Source organism: Typopeltis vanoorti, chromosome 15, assembly GCF_054136105.1.
Source record: "Typopeltis vanoorti isolate ZY-2024b chromosome 15, IOZ_Tvanoo_1.0, whole genome shotgun sequence".
In the NCBI taxonomy this organism is placed as follows: domain Eukaryota; kingdom Metazoa; phylum Arthropoda; class Arachnida; order Uropygi; family Thelyphonidae; genus Typopeltis; species Typopeltis vanoorti.
Window position 1 is genome coordinate 82,616,190 of NC_143563.1, and position 20,031 is coordinate 82,636,220.

At 35.9% G+C, this 20,031-nt stretch overlaps 1 protein-coding gene across 1 annotated transcript in view; it reads left to right on the forward strand.

Moving 5' to 3' along the window:
* rhea (Talin_middle and talin-RS domain-containing protein rhea) overlaps window positions 1-20,031 on the forward strand; it is a 709,058-nt gene that overhangs the window by 596,396 nt on the left and 92,631 nt on the right. The window contains exon 51 of the mRNA XM_090405775.1: window positions 6,179-6,304. Coding sequence (XP_090261901.1) covers window positions 6,179-6,304 — 126 coding nt within the window. The remainder of the gene's footprint in view (window positions 1-6,178; window positions 6,305-20,031) is intronic.

Sequence of the window (20,031 nt, forward strand, 5' to 3'; positions counted from 1 at the left end):
GTTTTCTCCCTGGTGCAGGACACCAGAGTGTACAGAGGATTTGAAATTGGAAGTGATCACTATTTAGTCTTGAGCAGGATAAAATTGAATTTTATAGAAGCAAGAATATAGAAAATAAATATCAAGAAGGTGGCAAAATAATCTGGAGGTTGTTGAAGAAGCTTAGGAATGGAGGAAAGAGTGCTGTAAAAGGAATTAGAGATGATAAAGGTGAAATGAAAACAGGAGAAAAAGATATCCTTGAAGTATGGAGTAATTACTTTGAAAAACTGCTAAATGAAACAAGCAGTGATGACAGCACAGTGATAAAAAAACACTGACCAGGCATGCAGTCAGGAATACATATCCATACTTGAAGTAGAAAAAGCCATCAAAGGCTTGAAATGTGGAAAGGCAGCAGGAATAGATGATATTCGACCAGAAATGCTGAAGTATGGTGGTATAAGAGTCTTACAGTGGCTGCACTGCATAGTTCAGAAAGCCTGGACAGAAGGACGAATTCCCGATGATTGGAGTAGAGCTCTCATAGTACCCATATATAAAAAGGGAAATAAAACTGAATGTGAGAATTACAGAGGTATTTCCCTACTGAGTGTTCCTGGCAAGATCTATGCAAGTATACTTGAGAAACGGTTGAGAAGAATTGTGGAAGAAAAGCTTGGTGAAGAACAAGCTGGATTCAGGCCAAATAGAGGCTGTCAGGATCAGATCTTCACTTTACGACAAATAGTCGAGAAAGCATGGGAATATAACAAAGATCCATATTTAAGTTTTGTCGATTTGGAAAAGGCATATGACAAGGTGCCAAGAGAGAAGCTATTCAATACGCTGCAGTTATATGGTGTCAATGGGGCATTATATCAAGCAATACTTAGTCTTTATTTGAGTTGTGAGTCAGCAGTTCGAATTGAAGGAAGTACAGGTAGATGGTTTAATGTTAAATCTGGTGTGAGACAAGGATGTACATTATCCCCTCTGTTATTCATTATCTATATGGATCACATTATGAAGGAATGTGGTATTAAACCTGATATCAAAATTGGAGATGTTAATGTCAGCTCTTTGCTTTATGCGGATGATGTTATACTTGTAAATAAATCCGCTACAAGTCTGCAAGATTCTCTGACTAAATTGAATAGCTGTTGTAATAGATATGGTATGAAGGTCAGCAATAAAAAGACAAAGACAATGAAAATAGGCAGAATCATTGAAAATGTCAACTGTGTTGTGAATGGAGAACCTGTGGAACAAGTAAAACATTTCAGCTACTTAGGCACAATTTTTACTGACGATGGTAAACTAAATATAGAAATAGACAACAGAATCAGCAAAGCTGGTATCGTGGGAAGTCAATTGAATAAATTCATATAGAATAAGAAAGAAATTAGTCGGAACACTAAATTAGCTGTATACAAGACTGTGTTCAAACCAATTTTAACTTATGGATCTGAGAGCTGGCTTAGAAGTAAAACGCTTGACCAAAGACTAGAGACCGCAGATATGAGAGTCCTGAGAAAGATTAGAGGCGTGAACAGATGGCATCAATGGCAATATCATATTAAAAATGAGGATATTAGGAAAGAACTTGACATTGTCAGCATCCAGGAATGCGTTAGCAGAGCTAATCTCAGATGGTATGGTCACTTAAATAGAATGGGAGAGGAAAGATTAGCAAAACAAGTGTTCTCTGCCAGGTTGGCAGGAAAACGATCCAGAGGAAGACCAAGATATAGGTGGATTGATACGGTACAAAGTGCCTTAGACGATAGAAATATAAGATCTGATAATGTTGGAGTCTTGACAAGTAACAGACTGATTTGGAGGAAAATTGTAGATAGGAAGTTAGTACTGATGTAATTTTTTCATGTAGTACTGTCATATCCTGTACACCCCTTGAGGGTACATGGCAGGAATTTGATGATGATGATGATGATATTTAGGGATAAAAAACATGAGTTTCCAGGTGAAAAAACCCTCTACCTCCATATGAGACCGGCTAACTCACCTTTAGTTGAAAGAGACAAATAAAGGTTTCTCGTGTCATGGAACAGGAATTGAACCCAGGTGGTCTTTCCAACCAAAGGGCTTCATCTATACTGACTGTGCTATGGAGACTCTATTTATTTTTCTTATGTTTTTTCATCATTTGAACCGGTTTATATATTTATATATATTTTTGATGTTTATTAATCACTAATGAAGCCACCAATTTTTTATAGGTGCATGAAACTAGTAGTTATCTTTCAATGAATAATTAAATTTCCTTGTTATTACTGCATGTTCTTGAGTTGTAAAATATTTTCTCTTCAATACTAAATACTACAATCAAGTACCTATGGAAACAGTTCTAAATTATAATAGTAAACAGAATAACTCATGTACTATTGTGGTGCCCTCTAAGGGGATGTACATTCATTTGGATAACAAGAAATTCATGTGCCATTATTTATGGCTAGAGGTCATCATCAGCAGTTTAGCACTCTCTCACCTTAACAAATACTGCTACATTGATTTACCAAAGATCAATGGTAATTTTAAAACCACCTTTAGCACTTAAGGTAATCTGTAGCAGATCTACATACCCATCTTCTTGCCACATGGCACATAAGGCTACGAGCCATCTTCTCCAGTTTACCCTGTCTTTTGCAGCTAATTCTCCTACTATAACCTGAATAGCCATTTGTATTTCTTTTCTCTCATTTTCTACCAAGTTAGTTTAGTTCTTGCCCTTTTCCTTCTGGGAAGTCCATGTAAATACCCTTGGAATATTTCCTCTGTCTGTTATTAGTACATGTCCAATCCATTTCCATCTGCATCTTTTTATTTCAGTGGTTACATTTTTTTCATTGTCTGTTTATGCAGGTCACCAAGCATTATACGTTGCAGCTAAAGTATTTTTAATATTTGATGCTAACACTTTGTTTTATAAAGAGTTTAATATAGCTTTCTGTTTCTTTGTCATTTTCCTTGTCTATGATCCATATAGTAATACTACCTACACTGTTATTGAAGATCTTTATTTTGGTTTGATTATAATATTTGGATGATTTCCAAATCTCATTCAATCTTCCAAAAGCAACATTTGCTTTTGCCAATCTTTGTGTTATATCTTTGTCAGTAGAACTAGCAGTATTAGTGAACATTAGTTCACAAGTATGCAAAAGTCTAACTACATTTACTGCACATTGGTCAATTTTGATTTCTTTCTGACATTTGTTTTATTCAAAACAAATGCCAAAAAAAACCCATTAAAATGTATTCATTTTAAACATGTTAAAACATTTTTGCCTGTTTTATACAATGCTTCTGATTTTGCTTATATAAGTGTGTTTTGGTGATATTGAAACTCTGTCATTTGCACAATCTGGATCTTCCAGCTGTGATATATATGATTCCGTTTTATTTCTTTCATTTTACCCATAACTTTTTTTCATAATCAATTCAACAACTGTGTTAAATAGTAGGCCAGACATTATGTAATCCTGTCCCACACTAGTCCTTATCTCACACTGATGCTCTTTGCTGTACAATAATATAACCTTTACTTTATAAACATTTATTTTCATATTTGTCAGGTATTCCATAACTTCTAATAATTATCTGTGTCTCTATCAATACTATCAAAGGCTTTGGCAAAATCTATGAAATTTAGGTAGAAGGAGATTCTAAATTCTAAAGTAAAAATGATGTACAGTGCTTCACAGGTATTAAAACCAACTTGCTCATGCCTTAATACCTTTTCTCATTTTAATCCTATTTTATCAGGGCTTGATAAAAAATTATGGCTGTTAACTGCCTTCATTTCAGTCCTGGAAGGCACTAATCAATAGAACTGTAGTTATTTTGTCCATCATAATTTTAAATGGTGTCTTTAATTGTTTGTTCGGTCTGTTGCCTTTTTGTTTTTTGACAAGAATGGTTCCCCCCCCCTCCATGGTTTTACCAACATCCATGGAGGAAATTGACCATTAAACATTAGCTTAATAAATTATCATATTTAATTTTGTTCTTGTTTTGTTTAGAGACACGTTTTGTTTAAAACTTCCTTTAGATTTTGTAGTTGTTGAAAGAATAATTAGAGAATAGACATGCACTTATCTTCAACAGTATGGAGACAAAAATAAAAACATGAAATAAAAAAAAAAATAATAAAATTAAAAAAAAGTGCTTTGTACCCACTAAAGAACGTTCATGTACCTACAGTGGTACAGGTATCACACTTTGGGAAACACTGTTGTAGGACAATTCTAATGCATAAAGTTGATGCAGTTAAAATTGCCCTAAAAGACAGAAATTTAAGTTCTGACAATACTGTAGTGATAACAAGTGATACTAATTTTGAGGAAAATTGTTTATAAGAGATTAGTATTAATGTAAAATTAATCATGCAGTACTGCCATAAAAGTTTCTGGACCCATTGAAAGTACATCAAATTCCTAGACATATTCAGGAATTTAATGATGATGATATATACATGCACACATTTTTACTGAAACTACATTAAACAGTATGTCTTCAAAAAAAAAAAAAAAAAAAAAAATTCACTCTTCAGTAAAGTTACTTTCATAAAAGCTCTCTAGTGATTTTTTGCAGCAAAGAATCATCAGAGAATAAGCTTAAGCCACAAAGAAAAATCAAATTTACTAATCAGTTTTTTTTTTTTTTTTTAACCTTACCTGTGATTCTGTTTTTGGCTTACTTCATCTCTTTCTTTCATTACATTAAAATGTCCCTGTTGGTTATGAAGAAGTGTTATACACCCTCTGTCCAAAAAGAACCTGAACATTCAATAGAAAATAAAATACAGGCCAATTATAAATATTCAAATCATTTATTTCAATCAATATACTCTCCCTCAGCTTCGATACAGCGTTTGGCATGGTCAATTAATTCATTAAATGAACTTTTTATATTGGTTTTTGGGATACTGTTGAGGGTCGTAGTTACTGCCGCTTGAACGTTTTCAATGGTGTCATATCGCTTTCCTTTCATCGGAAAATGAAGTCAGGGGAAGAGAAAGAAGTCACAGGGTGCTAAATCAGGTGAATACGGCGAGTGATCCAACACACAAACTTGGTTTTTGCTCAAAAACTATCTCACAATGTTCGAACAATGAGATGGTGCATTATCGTGCGAAAGTGACCAGCTGCCTGCATCACGATATTCATGCCGTACACGACGAATGCTCACTATCAATCTTTAAAACTTTGCGATAAAACTCACCATTGACCGTTTGGCCAGGCGGAATGAATTCTTTGTGGATAATGCCCTTGGAATCATAGAAAAAATCAGCATTGTCTTTACTTTTGACTTCTCCAAGAGACTTTTTTTTGGATGCCCCTCTTCTGGTGGTCTCCACTCAGCACTCTGGTGCTTTATTTCTGGCTCATGCTCAAAACATCACGTTTTGTCACCAGTAATGATTGTTTCAAGGAAGTTTGAGTCCTTACGAGCAGTTTTAATGAGGTCCTTGCAGTGTTCAATTCGATACATTTTTTGGTCGTCAGTCAACTTGTGGGGAACAAATCCCGAATTCAATTTATGAAGGCCCAAACTCTCGGTCAAAATGTTGTGCACAGTTGATTTTGGAATCCCCAATTTATCTTCAATCAATCTCACGGACAATTTCAGGTTTTCTTTGATGAAATCACACACTTTTTGGATGTTAACTTCACTCAGTCCAGTTTTTGGACAGCCTGGCTTTTCATCGTCCTTTGAAATTGCTTAAACCACTCGTAAACTTCAGTACGGGATAAACATTTGTCACTGTATACTTTTTGAAGCATTTGATGCATTTCGGTAAAACTTTTACCAAGTTTAACATACAAGTCAATCGCAGCTCTCTGTTTGAAACTCATTTCCGACCGTTCATCAAAACACACTGTCACTCTTGGCACTATAACTCGGCTTTTAATGAAACAAATGTCATAAACAGTTGACACAACACTAATGAAGGTTGCAGCTTTTGACAACAAAAAGATACAACAGATGGTGCCACTAGTTCCTTCTATTTTCGAAAAAGCTCAGTTTCTTTTTGGACAGAGAGTGTATTATACAAGATATACAAGAATTGTTAGTGCTCGTCCTAAGCTGTGCACTTATGTGTGTGAAACCTCTTAATGATATACTAATAATAACTGAATTATAGTATATGAAATTATTTTTGGTGCTTTTATAGGTGTTACTCATTAATGCTGTTAAAGATGTTGCTACTGCTCTTGGAGATTTAATACAAGCTACAAAAGCAGCATCAGGAAAAAGCATACATGATCCTGCAATGTCTTATCTAAAAGACTCTGCTAAAGTAAGTACTTTGAGCAGTTTATGCAAAATGGAAATTATTAATCTTAAATATGAAAATAGTCTTTAATGCTTTCTTCAAGCAATTGTTAAATCGTGCATATTTGGACCTGTTAAGTTTGATAAATTAGTTTTTTTTTTCCTTCTGATTTACAACTAGATTTTTTTTTAATAGTGAAACAAAGAAGTGCTGAAATTTGGAGAGCTAGCTTCCTGAAGGATTTTTACCTTTATATGAATTTTATTATTCTCATTCAAAAAAAAAAAAAAAAAAAAAAAAAAAAAAAAAACGTATATGTATCTTGAGTTAGATAGGGCTTAATGGCCTCACTTACTCCCATACATGTGAATAAAAAAGGCATTAGCTGGTTTTTTTTTTTTATGTATCTTGAAGGAAGCTAGCTCTCCTTAACTTACACACGATTTGGAAAACATTTTAGCTAGTCTGAATAGCAAAATATGTTTTTGTTATTCAGGAAGAACTCTGACCAGTTAGAGATTCTTAATTCATTCATATCATCTAGCATGAAAAGATGATTAAGTGAAATATAAGTAATACATTTCTGTCCTTAAAGATTATGTTCACAGATAATACAGTAGATATTTGTTTTATTTTTATTTATTTATTTTTCTGTATTTAGTAGTCACAACATCTGCATCCTATCATCTGCTGCTGATAATTTCAAAATAAAGAAAATGTATTACTGATCTAATGACAGTCAGATAAATTAATCATAATTCTATTTAAAAATATACTTTATATTTGTTTAATAATATCTGGTTTACTTAGTATTACATATACTGTTATACAACTGCACCTCCAGTCTTTATGTCATTTTAACAATTAGCATATGGTCTGGATAAATTATATATTTATGTTTTATTATTACTTATGAATATTTACCTTTTCAATTAAAATTAGGATTTATGTATTGAAGAGTACAGCTTCTTTTGCACGTTATCTTTATATCTCCATCAAAGAGTAGCATAGTAAATTGACTACAGAGAAGTCATATACCTGCAGGTTATTGCTTCATACCACAATGACTTGGAGGAGAAGAATAAAAATATTACATTAATGCATTAACTGATGCAAAACTTGACCTGAATTCCTTCAACACCTGTAGGATGAGCCATTGAATCAGGTACAGCTGATTGCACATTATTTATGCAAATGAATGCTAAAGTTCAAGAAAGGAAATTGAAGTTGTTTGTGGTTTTTATGGCCAAACATAGCTGAAGATGTTGATTCACAGTAGGAAACAAAATGGTATTAGTAAGTAATGTGAATTCTTGGGTTGTGTGTGCTAAGGCTTAAGTGCTGGGAGGACATCATGTTGGAGGTTTAATGGAGTATTGACAACACTAGGTGGTGCTCCCTCTATTGGCATTTGTAGGTGGCCTAGGATGTAAAGTGGACCTCTGACAATTATTGTTTCCCAAATTTTGGAAAGTTTAATGCATCCGTATTTGTTTAAATTAGATTCCAAAGACATTCTTTCCTTTTTCAATTTACTATGGTGGAGCATGGTAGTTTTCATTCAGAAGATCCTGTGAGTTGCATCCCGATTGACCATAGTCGTAATTGCAGATGTAAGATTTGTGTTCCACTAAATGGATAGTGATGGATCTACCTGTGAGTCTGAAGTAAGTGAATTTGCAGGAGCAGGGTACTTTATATACTCCATGCACTGAGAGGGGGGAGGGGGGATTGATCTTTGATAGAACAGATAATGGTAGTAAGTTTCCATTGGCTTTTTGTGCTTTTTTAATGGAAAAATGGAAAAGATTCTCTGAGATTGCACTACCTACATCACACTAGATCATGATCCCACCAAAATGCAGGTTAAAAAATTTAAAAGTATCTTTCTGCCCACTGGACATTATAAAAAACTGAAACCCTTTGGTTCCCATCCCATCTCCCCTCCCCATATAATGTAATTCCCACCTAAGACCTATAGTAGATGCCACTGATGTACCATGCTACAAATTGTCAAAACAGCTGGCAGGCTCTCTTACCCCCCTGTCCCCCCCCCCAACTGAACTTACCACATCCTATATAAAAAAAGTCTACCCATTTTAAAACCTTCATTGAAAATGTAACTTAATAATACAGATATATTGTAAGCTTTGACATAGCCTCATTGTTTACCAATATATTCCCTTAAACGACCCCTTAACACTCTTAAAAAACGTTTTTCCTTCTGACATCTTAGATCTCTTTTCCTTTGCCATCAATTCTGGTTATTTTTCCTGGAAGAACAAAGTTTATTCAAACAGATATAGAGAATCTGTTTGAATAAACATTTTCCATTTTTTACATGGAAAATTTTGAAAAACAATCCATAGACTCAGTCCCTCTAAAACCTTCTATATGGCTAAGATACGTAGATGATGTGGCCTCATGGCCCAGACACGTTAGACTCTTTCCTCAGGCACATCAATAGTCTACATCCAAGAATCCATTTTACGATGGAAAAGGAAAATAACAATAGTTTTTTACCCTTCCTAAACACCTTAGTGACATGCCTTCCAAATGGCCTCTCCTTCACTGTATATAGAAAACCCACTCACACCAACAGATACATTCTCAAACTTTTCCCATCACCACCCTTCTCAACAATATGGCAACATTAAAACTCTAACCAACAGAGGCTATAATGTTTGTTCCAGTAGAACTTCTCTTTCAACAGAACTCAACCATATACACAACACTTTCCTTTCCATTGGCTATAGTGCTCACAGAATTTTTTAAAAAAATCATTTCTTCCCCAATTCCTTGACTCTTCCTTCAGAAGGATTTCAGAAATATCATCACCATCCCCCACATCCAGAACACATCAGAAAAATAACCCTTAAAACAATACAACCACTACATAACTTTTAAGCGCCACTGGAAACTTGCTACCCAAAGATCAACTCCCTCCTCTATCAGTGCCCAGAGTATATAAAGTACCCTGCTCCTTCAAGTTCGCTTACTTCAGACAGACAGGTAGATCAGCCACTATCCATTTAGAGGAACACACATTACTTTTGCAATCACGACTATAGTCAATCTGGCCTTGCAGACCGTGTACTGGATACAACTCACAGGATCTTGAGTCACTCGTGTTTCATTTAGTATTGTGTTGTCTTTGTGTGTGTGTGTGTGTTATTTATACTCCCTGAAGATGTCTCACTGACTGAGATGAAATATTGGAAGCATTAAAATTAGTTTTTAATCCTTACCTAGTGCTGTCAATACTCCATTAAACCTCCAACATGAAATTCTTGAGTTGCTTAAGAATATTGCTTTATATGACATTTGTGAAGTCCATACAGGTGTTGGATTTTATGATAACATATTAAAGATTCATTTCAATGATCTTTGAAATAAAGAAGATCATTTTAAAAGTTCTGCTCGGAGTGCACACATGGCCAGTGGGGTGGCAAGTGCCTAGTATAAATACTGTGTGGTCATTTTCTGGTGGTCCTGTTTAATGAAATAAGACTTCAAAAGGATGAAGAATCTGACTCAGGTTCTCTAAAGGATCTTAAAAAAAAAGTTCTTTCTTATATTAAATGTCTCAGTACAGTTCTCCAATCTTTAGTTTGAAAAACTGAGTTGAAAAAAAAAAAAATTTTCTTGAGAGGAATACAAGACTTACCCAAAACATTTGACAATAGTGATTAGGCAGAATGGAGAATGAAGACCTGTAAATAAATGTGTAGTATTAAATGTGGAAATTATTCAGAACAAATGATTATGGAAAACTTGGGAAACATATGGATGGCCTATTTTGATATGCGAGTTGAGTGGCAGATCAGTAGTACCTGAGACTTAGTTTGAGATCTAAGATCCGAGTTTGATATTGTTGATGGTGGTGGTATCAGACTGTATTTCTAAAATTAGAAGGATAAAGAGATCTGAATGCAAATGGATGAATCATATAATTATGCAGGAAGATATTCATTAGCTACATGAAGAATCACAGGTCATAAAAGTGATACATGTAGTGAGGAAAGTGATTTGCAGAGCCATAATGCAAAATTTCATACGTGATTAGTAAAAGAAAGAGAGAGTATAGAAAACTGATTTCAGTTGATAGAGATAAAATGTGAGTAACATCAGTGGAAGATGGTTAAAATGTTCAGCCAGTATATAGTTTATCTTACACTGTTTGGAAAGAAGTCAACAGACACCATAATGCAAGAAACAAACAGCCATGGCACCCACCTTAATAAGATGTAGTAAACATCACCACACTTGACTGGCCTCCAAAGAGCTCTGATCTCAGCAGTATTTAACATATGTAGCATGAACTGGAGCATTGGGGTGAGATTGAGAGATGTCTGTTCCACAACAGTCCAGTACCTCATTTCATGCCTACAGGAAGAATGATCCAAAATTGCATTGATTGCTATCGTGCACTTCTGGAAAGTATGTGCAGTAGGATTGCTGCAGTCATTCCAGAAGTGCACGATAGCAATCAATGCAATTTTGGATCATTCTTCCTGTAGGCATGTAATGAGGTACTGGACTGTTGTGGAACAGATATCTCTCAATCTTGCCCAATGCTCCATGTTGTTGATCCAGTCAAATGTGGTGATGTTTATATCCACAAATCACATGGTTACAGCAGCAGCCTTATGACATGGTGCATTGTCTTGCTGAAATAGACAATGGTCATTTCCATAGAAACACCACAAAGTGTGAAGCCATGTTCAACGGTCATGTTTTCTTGGTGAGTGTGATGGGTTGTCCACTGTGGGATAGCAATTGCAGTTGATTCCCTCCACTTCCATCTCAGTATGGTATCACTAATTGTTGATCTGGGATAAGCAAATTGTCTAGAAATTCAGATATCTCTTGGAGTTCAGTATTCATGACACCACAAACAAAGATCTGAAGCCAAACTAGGAAAAATAGGACCAAACCATCACACTGCCGCCTCCAAATTTCATAGTTGGGATTATGCACTCTGGTGAGAGACATTCACCAGACGTCTGCCACACCTGTCTGTCTGTTAGGTAGAGAGTGTAGGCATGATTTGTCGCACCATAACACAGCTTTCCAAGCTTTCTCGTCCCATTGTATAGACTCTTTATACATGATGATGCTACATGTTGGTTTGGGTAATGTGGGGCTTGCAAATTGCAGTCTTACCATGGAAACCCATGTTGTGAGCCTTGGTTCTGAATGTTTTTGTCCAGATTTGTGTTCCATTTGATGCCCGGAACTCTGCATTCAACGTGTCTGCTGACAAATGGCAGTTTTTACATATTATCCTTTGCAGTACCTTGTGGTCATGTTTGGTGAGTGTGGTGGATCATTCACTATGGGTAGCACTTACAGTTGAGTCCCTGCACTTCTATCTCAGTATGGTATCTGTTGTTGATCCGGGATGGCCGAATTTGTCAAACAGATAGGCCTGCAATGTAGCATCCTATCACAATGCCTCTTTCGAACTCCATCAGTTCCCTTTTCACAGCCATTTCACCTGGACACAATTGCAATGACTTGTGAGCATTATATTTCCCCAATTTATACTGGCTACAAACATGTAACTCATTACATGGCAAAATGCTCCATGCTCGTGGGAGTGCCCGCTGAATTCTTCCCAAGCAGTGTACTTGCTAGCATTAGTGTAATATTTCATGTTGAGTGGGGGGGGGAGAGATGATGGGGCAGAAAGTTAAGAAGCTGATAAAACATGGAATCCCATGAATGTATTTGGAATTATAAATAAGTTTAATGCTAATAAAACTGTGGGACTAGATGTATATGGTGATATTTGACTTGGACCAGTGATGTGCAATATACAGCATCTCCCAGTTATGTCAATCCTATCATCTTAAAGTGTATCCTGTTTCTACCAAAGGATTGGCTCTGGCATCAGTGAGTATTCCCATTGTATAAGAATACCTTCCTAGTTGGAATTGATAACTAGTTCCACTAGGTGGTAGATGACTTTTATCACCCACTGAAATACTGTCCCCTTACTTACTGGAGCCCTGAAGTGATTATTGTCAAGTTTGGTTTCTGAAGCTGGGGGTTCTGGTTTGTGTCCCCCCCCCCCAAAAAAAAAAAGTCTTTCAACATGCAGTGCAAGTGATACCTTACAAGGGCATGGTAAACATGTTGTAGAGATCCAGTATACTTTCTGCATCTTCAAGGTAGGTAAGTATCAAGGGCACAAAAAAAAAAAAAAAATCTTCCACATTCACTTCACCAACATTTGTGGTATAAATATTAGCTTAAATTATATGCATCATCTACCTACAGACATCCAAACCCAATCTCCTGTTTTTGACTAAATGTCAAAGCTAAGTCATAAGAACACGCTAACTATAGCTGTTCAAACTACACTATATATGATTTCTTTCACCAGAAGGGTGGTACTTCTTTTTGTGTGATTTGGCATTCCTTGCCAGAGGATGCCTAAGCTTGAGTTCCCCCCCCCCCTTTTTTTTTTTTTTTTTGACTTTCTGTATCTTAAGATTCTCTTGCCTAATTATGTTTCATTCATCTGCTTTGCTGTCCCCTCAAATTCTGAAAACCATTCTGAACTTTTAACTTCTTATCCATCAAGCATCACTTGGATGTTAAGGAATATGCTGACAATTAGGAATAAGTGAGTTATTCTCTTTGTTTATAAGGCTTTGATACAACACACCTAGATGATAGTGTGCAGATTTGGTCTCCTTAGTTTGTTGTGGATGTGAAAGTGGTAGAGAGAATTCATTGTCAGGCAACCAAAATGGTCACTGGCTTGTGAAGTGCTCCATATGAGAATAGACTGAAGGGTTTGTGATTTACCAAGTTTAGCTGAGATGTTGAAGTGGGGATATGATATAAACATATAAGTTACTAAAGGAATTTTAGAGAATACATACTAAAAAAATTTCCAGTATGTGACTGAATAGGAGAGAACAAGGGGCCACCCTGAGTGTTATGTAAGTATTGGTGGCAAGTATGCAAAAATGAGATTTTTTACTTGGAGAGTGGTAAATGAGTGGAATAGATTGTCAGAGGCTGTTTAGTGCTTTTCCTAACAATTTTTCATGATATAAACAACACCAGAATGCAACGAATAATTAATTGATTGAACTTACTAATATTATGCTGGATTTCTAAAACTAGCATCTTCAGAGTAGATACTACAACTGTGGTAAATACATGACATTCAGATTGTTGAAGAAACAGTTCAAACTGTAACAGAAAAGGAATTACCGTATTTTTCCGTGTATAAGATGATACTTTTTTCTAAAATTTTTAGACCAAAAATCATCTTATAAGTGAGGGTTAACCAGTTGAGAGACCCACAGTTGCTGTGGCAAAATTGCCGGTACCTTGTCTCCGCGAACAGGTTTCCACCAATCACTAGCCTTTGTTAACTCTGTTGATTGACGTCATTAACAGCTGATTCTGAATAAATCAATCAGAACTCTGAAAGCATTCATATATCTGCAACTCGTTGGTGGGGTAAGTTAATGCATTAACAATATTTTGAGTACTAGCCCATAAAAATGTCCGAAAATAAAAAACAATTGTCATATTCTTCAAAATTAAAGTTAAAAGTAATCAATTATGCAAAAGAACATGGAAATAAAGCTTCAGAGAGACAGTTTGACCTACTCCCACTGAGTGTATCATTAGATAGTGGAGATGTTTAAAATATTCATTTATTAATTTTGGGTTCGAAAAAGTAGGGTTTGTCTTATACATAGGGACATCTTTACGGAAAAATATGGTAATATCCTAACAAGGCATCCTTTAGGGCTGGATAAAACCAAGTTAATTCAGAGAAGTCAGACTAAACATGGTCATAGATCTTTGGCAGATTAATGCAGCTATACTTATTCAGATTAAGGGAGTATTTCATAGCTAATGCTGATTCTAAAAATAGTCTTCCAGACTTGGAATGAAATCCTGTGTGAAAGGGGTCCATAGCAGAGTCTGGCAGTCCTGACTTGCCATGTGGATGATCTCAAATGGATTTTTTATATCCTTCAAAGTGGATGTTAACAGAGATCTTCCTGTCTGCTCAAAGTAAGCTAAGTTGCAGGCACAACAACTTTATACACTCGAGCATGTGCAAGAGGATGAAGCTGATCCTTAGAAGAATGGATGGTGGTGGTGGTGTGGAGATTATATTTAGGAGAAGTTGTGCTATCATTTGCAATGGACCTTGAATATAAGGGAAAAGAATAGTTTTGCCGTAATCTAGTGTTTTGGTTCCAGGAAGAATGACAAGTAGTGCAGTGTTATGTGTGTGGGGTGGGTGGGGATGTATTATTTTCTCTATTTTGTTGGCTTCAGTAGAGAAACGTTGTTTGAAATAGGGGGCCACCCAGTGATAAAACTGGCCTCTTTCCATTTTTGCTCTTTTTTCTATACTTTCTTCCTGTATTATTTGCTCTCTTTTCCTGAATCTTTTTTACTCTTTCACACCATCATCACCTAGATCCAAAGCTCTGCAACAATGTACTTTTTGCATTACTTTAACCCCTACCTTGGCTCGTGGACTTACCACAAGAGTCAGCAGCATTACAGTAAGTTTTCTTCCCAAGGTCCAGGGACATGGCCCTAGGCTTGCTACAGTGCTGGTGTAGCATCCAGAGTAACACTAGCACTTGAGTTCTGAGCACATTTATTTCTTACCATATGTGTGGTTCCATTGTGTGTCTCTCTGCTGGGTGCGATCCATTTGAACCTGAATCCATCATTCTTATATTTTTCAGGAGCCCTCAGAAGGCCTCTAAGTACAGATACAGATACCATAGATATATCACCTCATAACAGAAGGGGAGAAGGAAAATCTGACGCATATAAATATACTACTGTACTTCTCATCATCCATGAAATAGGTGAAAAACTAGTAAGTACAAAGGGTTTAGAAGGATGGGATCTGCCAAAAACAGTTAAAAAATCATATTCTGATGATATATTTGTTGAAATATCATGTCAGCAACAGTCAGAAAAACTCCTGCAAGCAATAAATGGAATAAAGCTGATCCTATCAGGTGATCATCCTGATATATAAGGATGATCACTTGCTTCTCACTAGGAATATCATTCTCATTTTTAATTATTATTATTTTTTTTTGAGATACTTGTATGATAAAGTTAAGGATGAATAAAAGATGAAACTTTAATAGCCAAATATTTTCAGCTAATTTTCAGATTGGAATATTTGATTATTAAAGTTTCATATTTTATTCCTCCTTATCAGTGTTCATGTTGTTGTTCAGTCTTATAACTATTTTTATCCTGACTTTATACTTATCCTTATTTCACACAACAAAACCTGCAGTGTGTGTGTGTGTGTGTGTCCTGTCGGTCTCTACGCTACTAATCCATTAAGGTGCTTTAAATATCAAAAATATCTATATGCACAGTTTTATAATAACAAGCATGATAGTAAATGTGCTCTGCAAAGAAACTTAAATGTGTCAACTGGAAGGGAGATCATCCAGCCCACTGCTGTGCATGCACCCTCATATGTGTATCACCTTATTTCAATCAAAAAGGGTTGAAATAATAAGATGATTCAACCTTGGTATCTTGCCATACACAAGTAGAAAAAAGTGCATTGCCATATTATTAAAATATATTGGATCAGAGATAGCTCATCATCATCATCACAAATTCCTCATAAGAACCCTCAGGGGGTGCTCAGAGATAGCTGTAGAAAGTAAATTATACTTTTGGTAAGTATAAATTACTTTCTGCAACTAACTCAGATCCAGGATATGATTTATGCATTAATTCAACCTTCATATCTTCCTGGGTCTTGCTCCCACTTATGAGACTCTTCCTTAATGCATAACATTAAGGAAGAGTTTCCATAATGCAAAGCACACTTCTGAAAGGAAGTGTGCTTTGCATTATGAGATACTAAAGCAGTTGATGTTAAATCATCAGCCTCCATAATATACGAGTGGCCTAACGTATATATAGAAGGTGATGATAGTTGTGAAGATACTTCATGCGTCAACTTTGTTTTCATACACTTGGATAAAGAACTAAACAGATATATAATTTCTTGGCAAGTATAGTTGATACCAACACAGATTTTGTCAACGTCATTAAACCATAGAACCATTTTGAAACAAGAACATCTGATTTCAGTTTTCTTTGACATGAAAAAAGCTCATGACAGAGCCTGGAAATATGGTACATTAAAAGACTTGTATAACCTAGGTCTTGGGAGGGGGGATCTTACTGCTTTAATTAAAACTTTCTCTCTAGCTATGTCCATATGAGAAGCCTAGTTTTGCCAATAAGGGGGTGGGGGGGGTTCCCAGGAGAAACATGTAAGAGAGGTGTCTTGAGACATTTTTCAATGTCAAAGTAAACTCATTCACTAAAAATTTCTTTACAGAATAGGCAATGAACTGTCATGAGGGTCACTGAAAGGCAAAGACAACTTCAACAAGAAATCGATCACAACTGTTCTTGGGCTCTTAGTATATGGGTTCAAGTTTTCGGCAGAAAAAAACTGTTTGTATATTCTTCGCCCAGTCCTGAAGTTAAGGATGGGACAAACTATTATTCCTGTAGTAGCAACAGAAGATAAGTTCTTAGGACTTATCTTCTGTGACAGAAAGCTTACATTTCTTTCAATGTGGATTGACTTTCCTTACTTCATTTTTATCATGCACTTGTTCAATCAAAGCCTGATTATGGATTCCATGTCTACTGTTCTGCAAGGGAGAATGCCCTCTAATCACGTGATCCTGTCTATCATCAAGTTATATGAATAGCTAGTAGATGCATTTTGCACATCACCATTCTTTGTCATTTCATTTCATGCACTCTCATAGGTACTCACATAAGCACTCAGTCACACCATCATTTATCCCAGCAACAGTATGACATCCTCAAACATACAGAGATCCAGGACTATTTGTTCAAATGATTTAGTTTTTGCCACAGAATTTGGTTATCTTGGCAAGACTTATTTTAGCCAATGGCTTCAACCCTTATAAAATAGACAAAATACTGCATCCCCATATACTTTCCTATACATGGCACATAAGATCACAACAAAAGTGATCTCATTCCCCAGAGTATATCGAAAAAGATGAATAAAGTTCTTCATAAATATAATCTTCATGTCACTTTCAAACCACACATCTAGCCAGCAGTCTTCATCTGTTCTCCAAGCTTTATCTTCTTGCGCATGGAATATATAAAGTTCCTTGTGCTTGCACTTTAGCCTAATTTGGATAGACCAGTAGATCTCTTAACATCTGCCTCAAAGGATATAAAAATTACATTTGGGATCACCTGTACCGCAAGTCAGGACTGGCAGACTGTGCTCTTGATCCCTTCCTACAGGATTAAATGAAAGATTACGAATGTGTTGCATAGATAGGTCTGAGAGACTGTTTTTAGAATCTGCGTCAGCTTTGAAACAATGTTCTAACCACAATAAGTATGGCTGCATTAATTTGCTAATGATATGGGAGACAGTCAATCTAAGACTACATTTAGTCTGACTTCTCTGAACAACTTCATTTTATCTGGCTCCTGGAAAGAACAGTTGTAATTGTTTCTGCTACAACCTAGTTGAGTGGTATGTTTTACAACTGGTAATTAATTATGGCTAGAAGATACTGGCAAGAAATCCATCTAAATATTAGTAACTCAATAAATTATTTACTGTTGCATTCCTCTGGTATTCTGTATACTGTGAAGCACTGCTATGGAAGGTGATTATGGATAAGCAAACTCTTCTGGTCCTTTTGTTTGAGCAGTATACCCCTGTTAATGCTCAAACAAAAGCTCAAATCATATTATGGGACAGTGCTGAATAATTAATAAAGCTACATTTTGGCATGTAACTTGTAATTTATCAAAACATTTTATTTATTTATTTTTAGTAAAATTTAATTTATTTATCTGATTCAGTTTTGAGGCATGCGATGTATAATTTGACAAGATTGTCTGGATTACATCTGAAAGCAGTTGTGGCTCTACATTCATTAGTCTTTCAGTGTTGGGGGGCTTGCACTAGAGTAATGTAGGTTCTATATAAGTACATGTTATTATTATCTTCAGACTTCTGTGAAGTAAAAGACTCATCATGGCAGATCCCTTTGTCACATACTTAGCTCATCATATGATGCCTTAAATCGATTCACATTCTCTGCAGGTCATAGAATGTGAATCTATTTAAGACTCATATTCATGCTTTCAGTCAATGCATTCCAATCAACACACTCTCCATGGAAACAAACCTACTTTTCACTCCTTTACTCACATCCTCTTTATACAATTTTCCAGGGATGACCTCCTGTTCTCCCTCATCTTCCATGATTCTGTGAAAAACCTTTTCAATGTTAATCTAATAAAAAAAAGCTCTTGACAACTATGTTTCTACCATATCTCCTCTCCTCCTCCTATCCACTATACTCTGCAAATTGCATTTACTCGACCTTTCTTCGCATTCAAAGATAGTCAAATGCCTCTGGATCCTTTCCAATATCTCTTCATGCTTTTGCAAGGCAGTGACCAAATTTGTGCACATTAGTCCATATGTGGCCCTTATACAATGGAACCATAATCTCCTGACTTTTACAAGTCAGTATCATAGGCATCATTGCCAGAATTCATTGTGCCAGTACTCACAATTTTAACAATGTGCCCTCCAAATTTTTGGTCCTTATCCACCATTGCTTCCAGATCTCTTATTTCCTCAACTCCTCCAATATATCCTCATCAATTGTATACTCTACATCCAGTCTTTGCTTTCTGAATTTTAAAACCTTACACTTTGCAACTTTGAACTGGAAAACTCACTCCCTTGCTCATTCACTCAGTCTATTCAAGTCTTCTTGTAAGGCTACATCTGCTCATCTCCTCATAGTTCTTCCCAACCTTGCACCATCTGCAAACAACTGAATATTCCATTCAAATCTATATCAGTAACATATAAGTTAAACAGCAGTGGTTCTAAAACAGAGTCTTGAGACACACCACTAGTCACATTATTCTTCTAGGACAGGGTTTCCCAAACTTCTTGCTAAAGTGGAGCCCTAAAGCAAGCAATTTTTTTTTTGCAGAGCCCTCACAACTCAATCTTTAAAATAAACATGAAAAAAAGAAGAAATCAATAAACACTCACCATTTTACAATTTAGTGCTCCTTAAATTAAAATAAATTTAAGTTCATTTTAATGAGTACAGTGCAGTTGTGTTTTGAACCGCAGAGTTTTTCAAAGTCTGGTATGATGGACATAACTTATAGCATATATCATTTCATCATATCATCGACTCATTAATTAAAAAAAATAATAAGGGAATGTTTGTAAACAAGATCGTGGAGCCTTAGAATTTCAGTTGTGGAGCCCTGAGGCTCTGCAGAGCCCACTTTTGGAAACCCTGTGCTTGGATATTGTTTCTCCATCCCCTGCACAACTTGCTGGTACATATCAGATGGCCAGTCTCCAGCCCATTGCACTAATCTATTATCCAAGCCAATCTGTTCCAGTTCAACCATCAGCTTATCATGTGGCAATCTATCAAAAGCCTTTGCAAAATCTAAGTGTATGCATTTTCTTTGTCCAATGTACCTGTTACCTTACTGTAATAAGTAAGCAGATTACTAAAACATGATCTTCCTTTACCAAATCCGTGCTGTCCATCAAAGAGAATGCCACTGTTGTCAGCCCATTTCTGGATCTTCGTCTTCACTGACCTCTTTAGCATTTTAACCACAACATCTGACACAGATTGACCTAT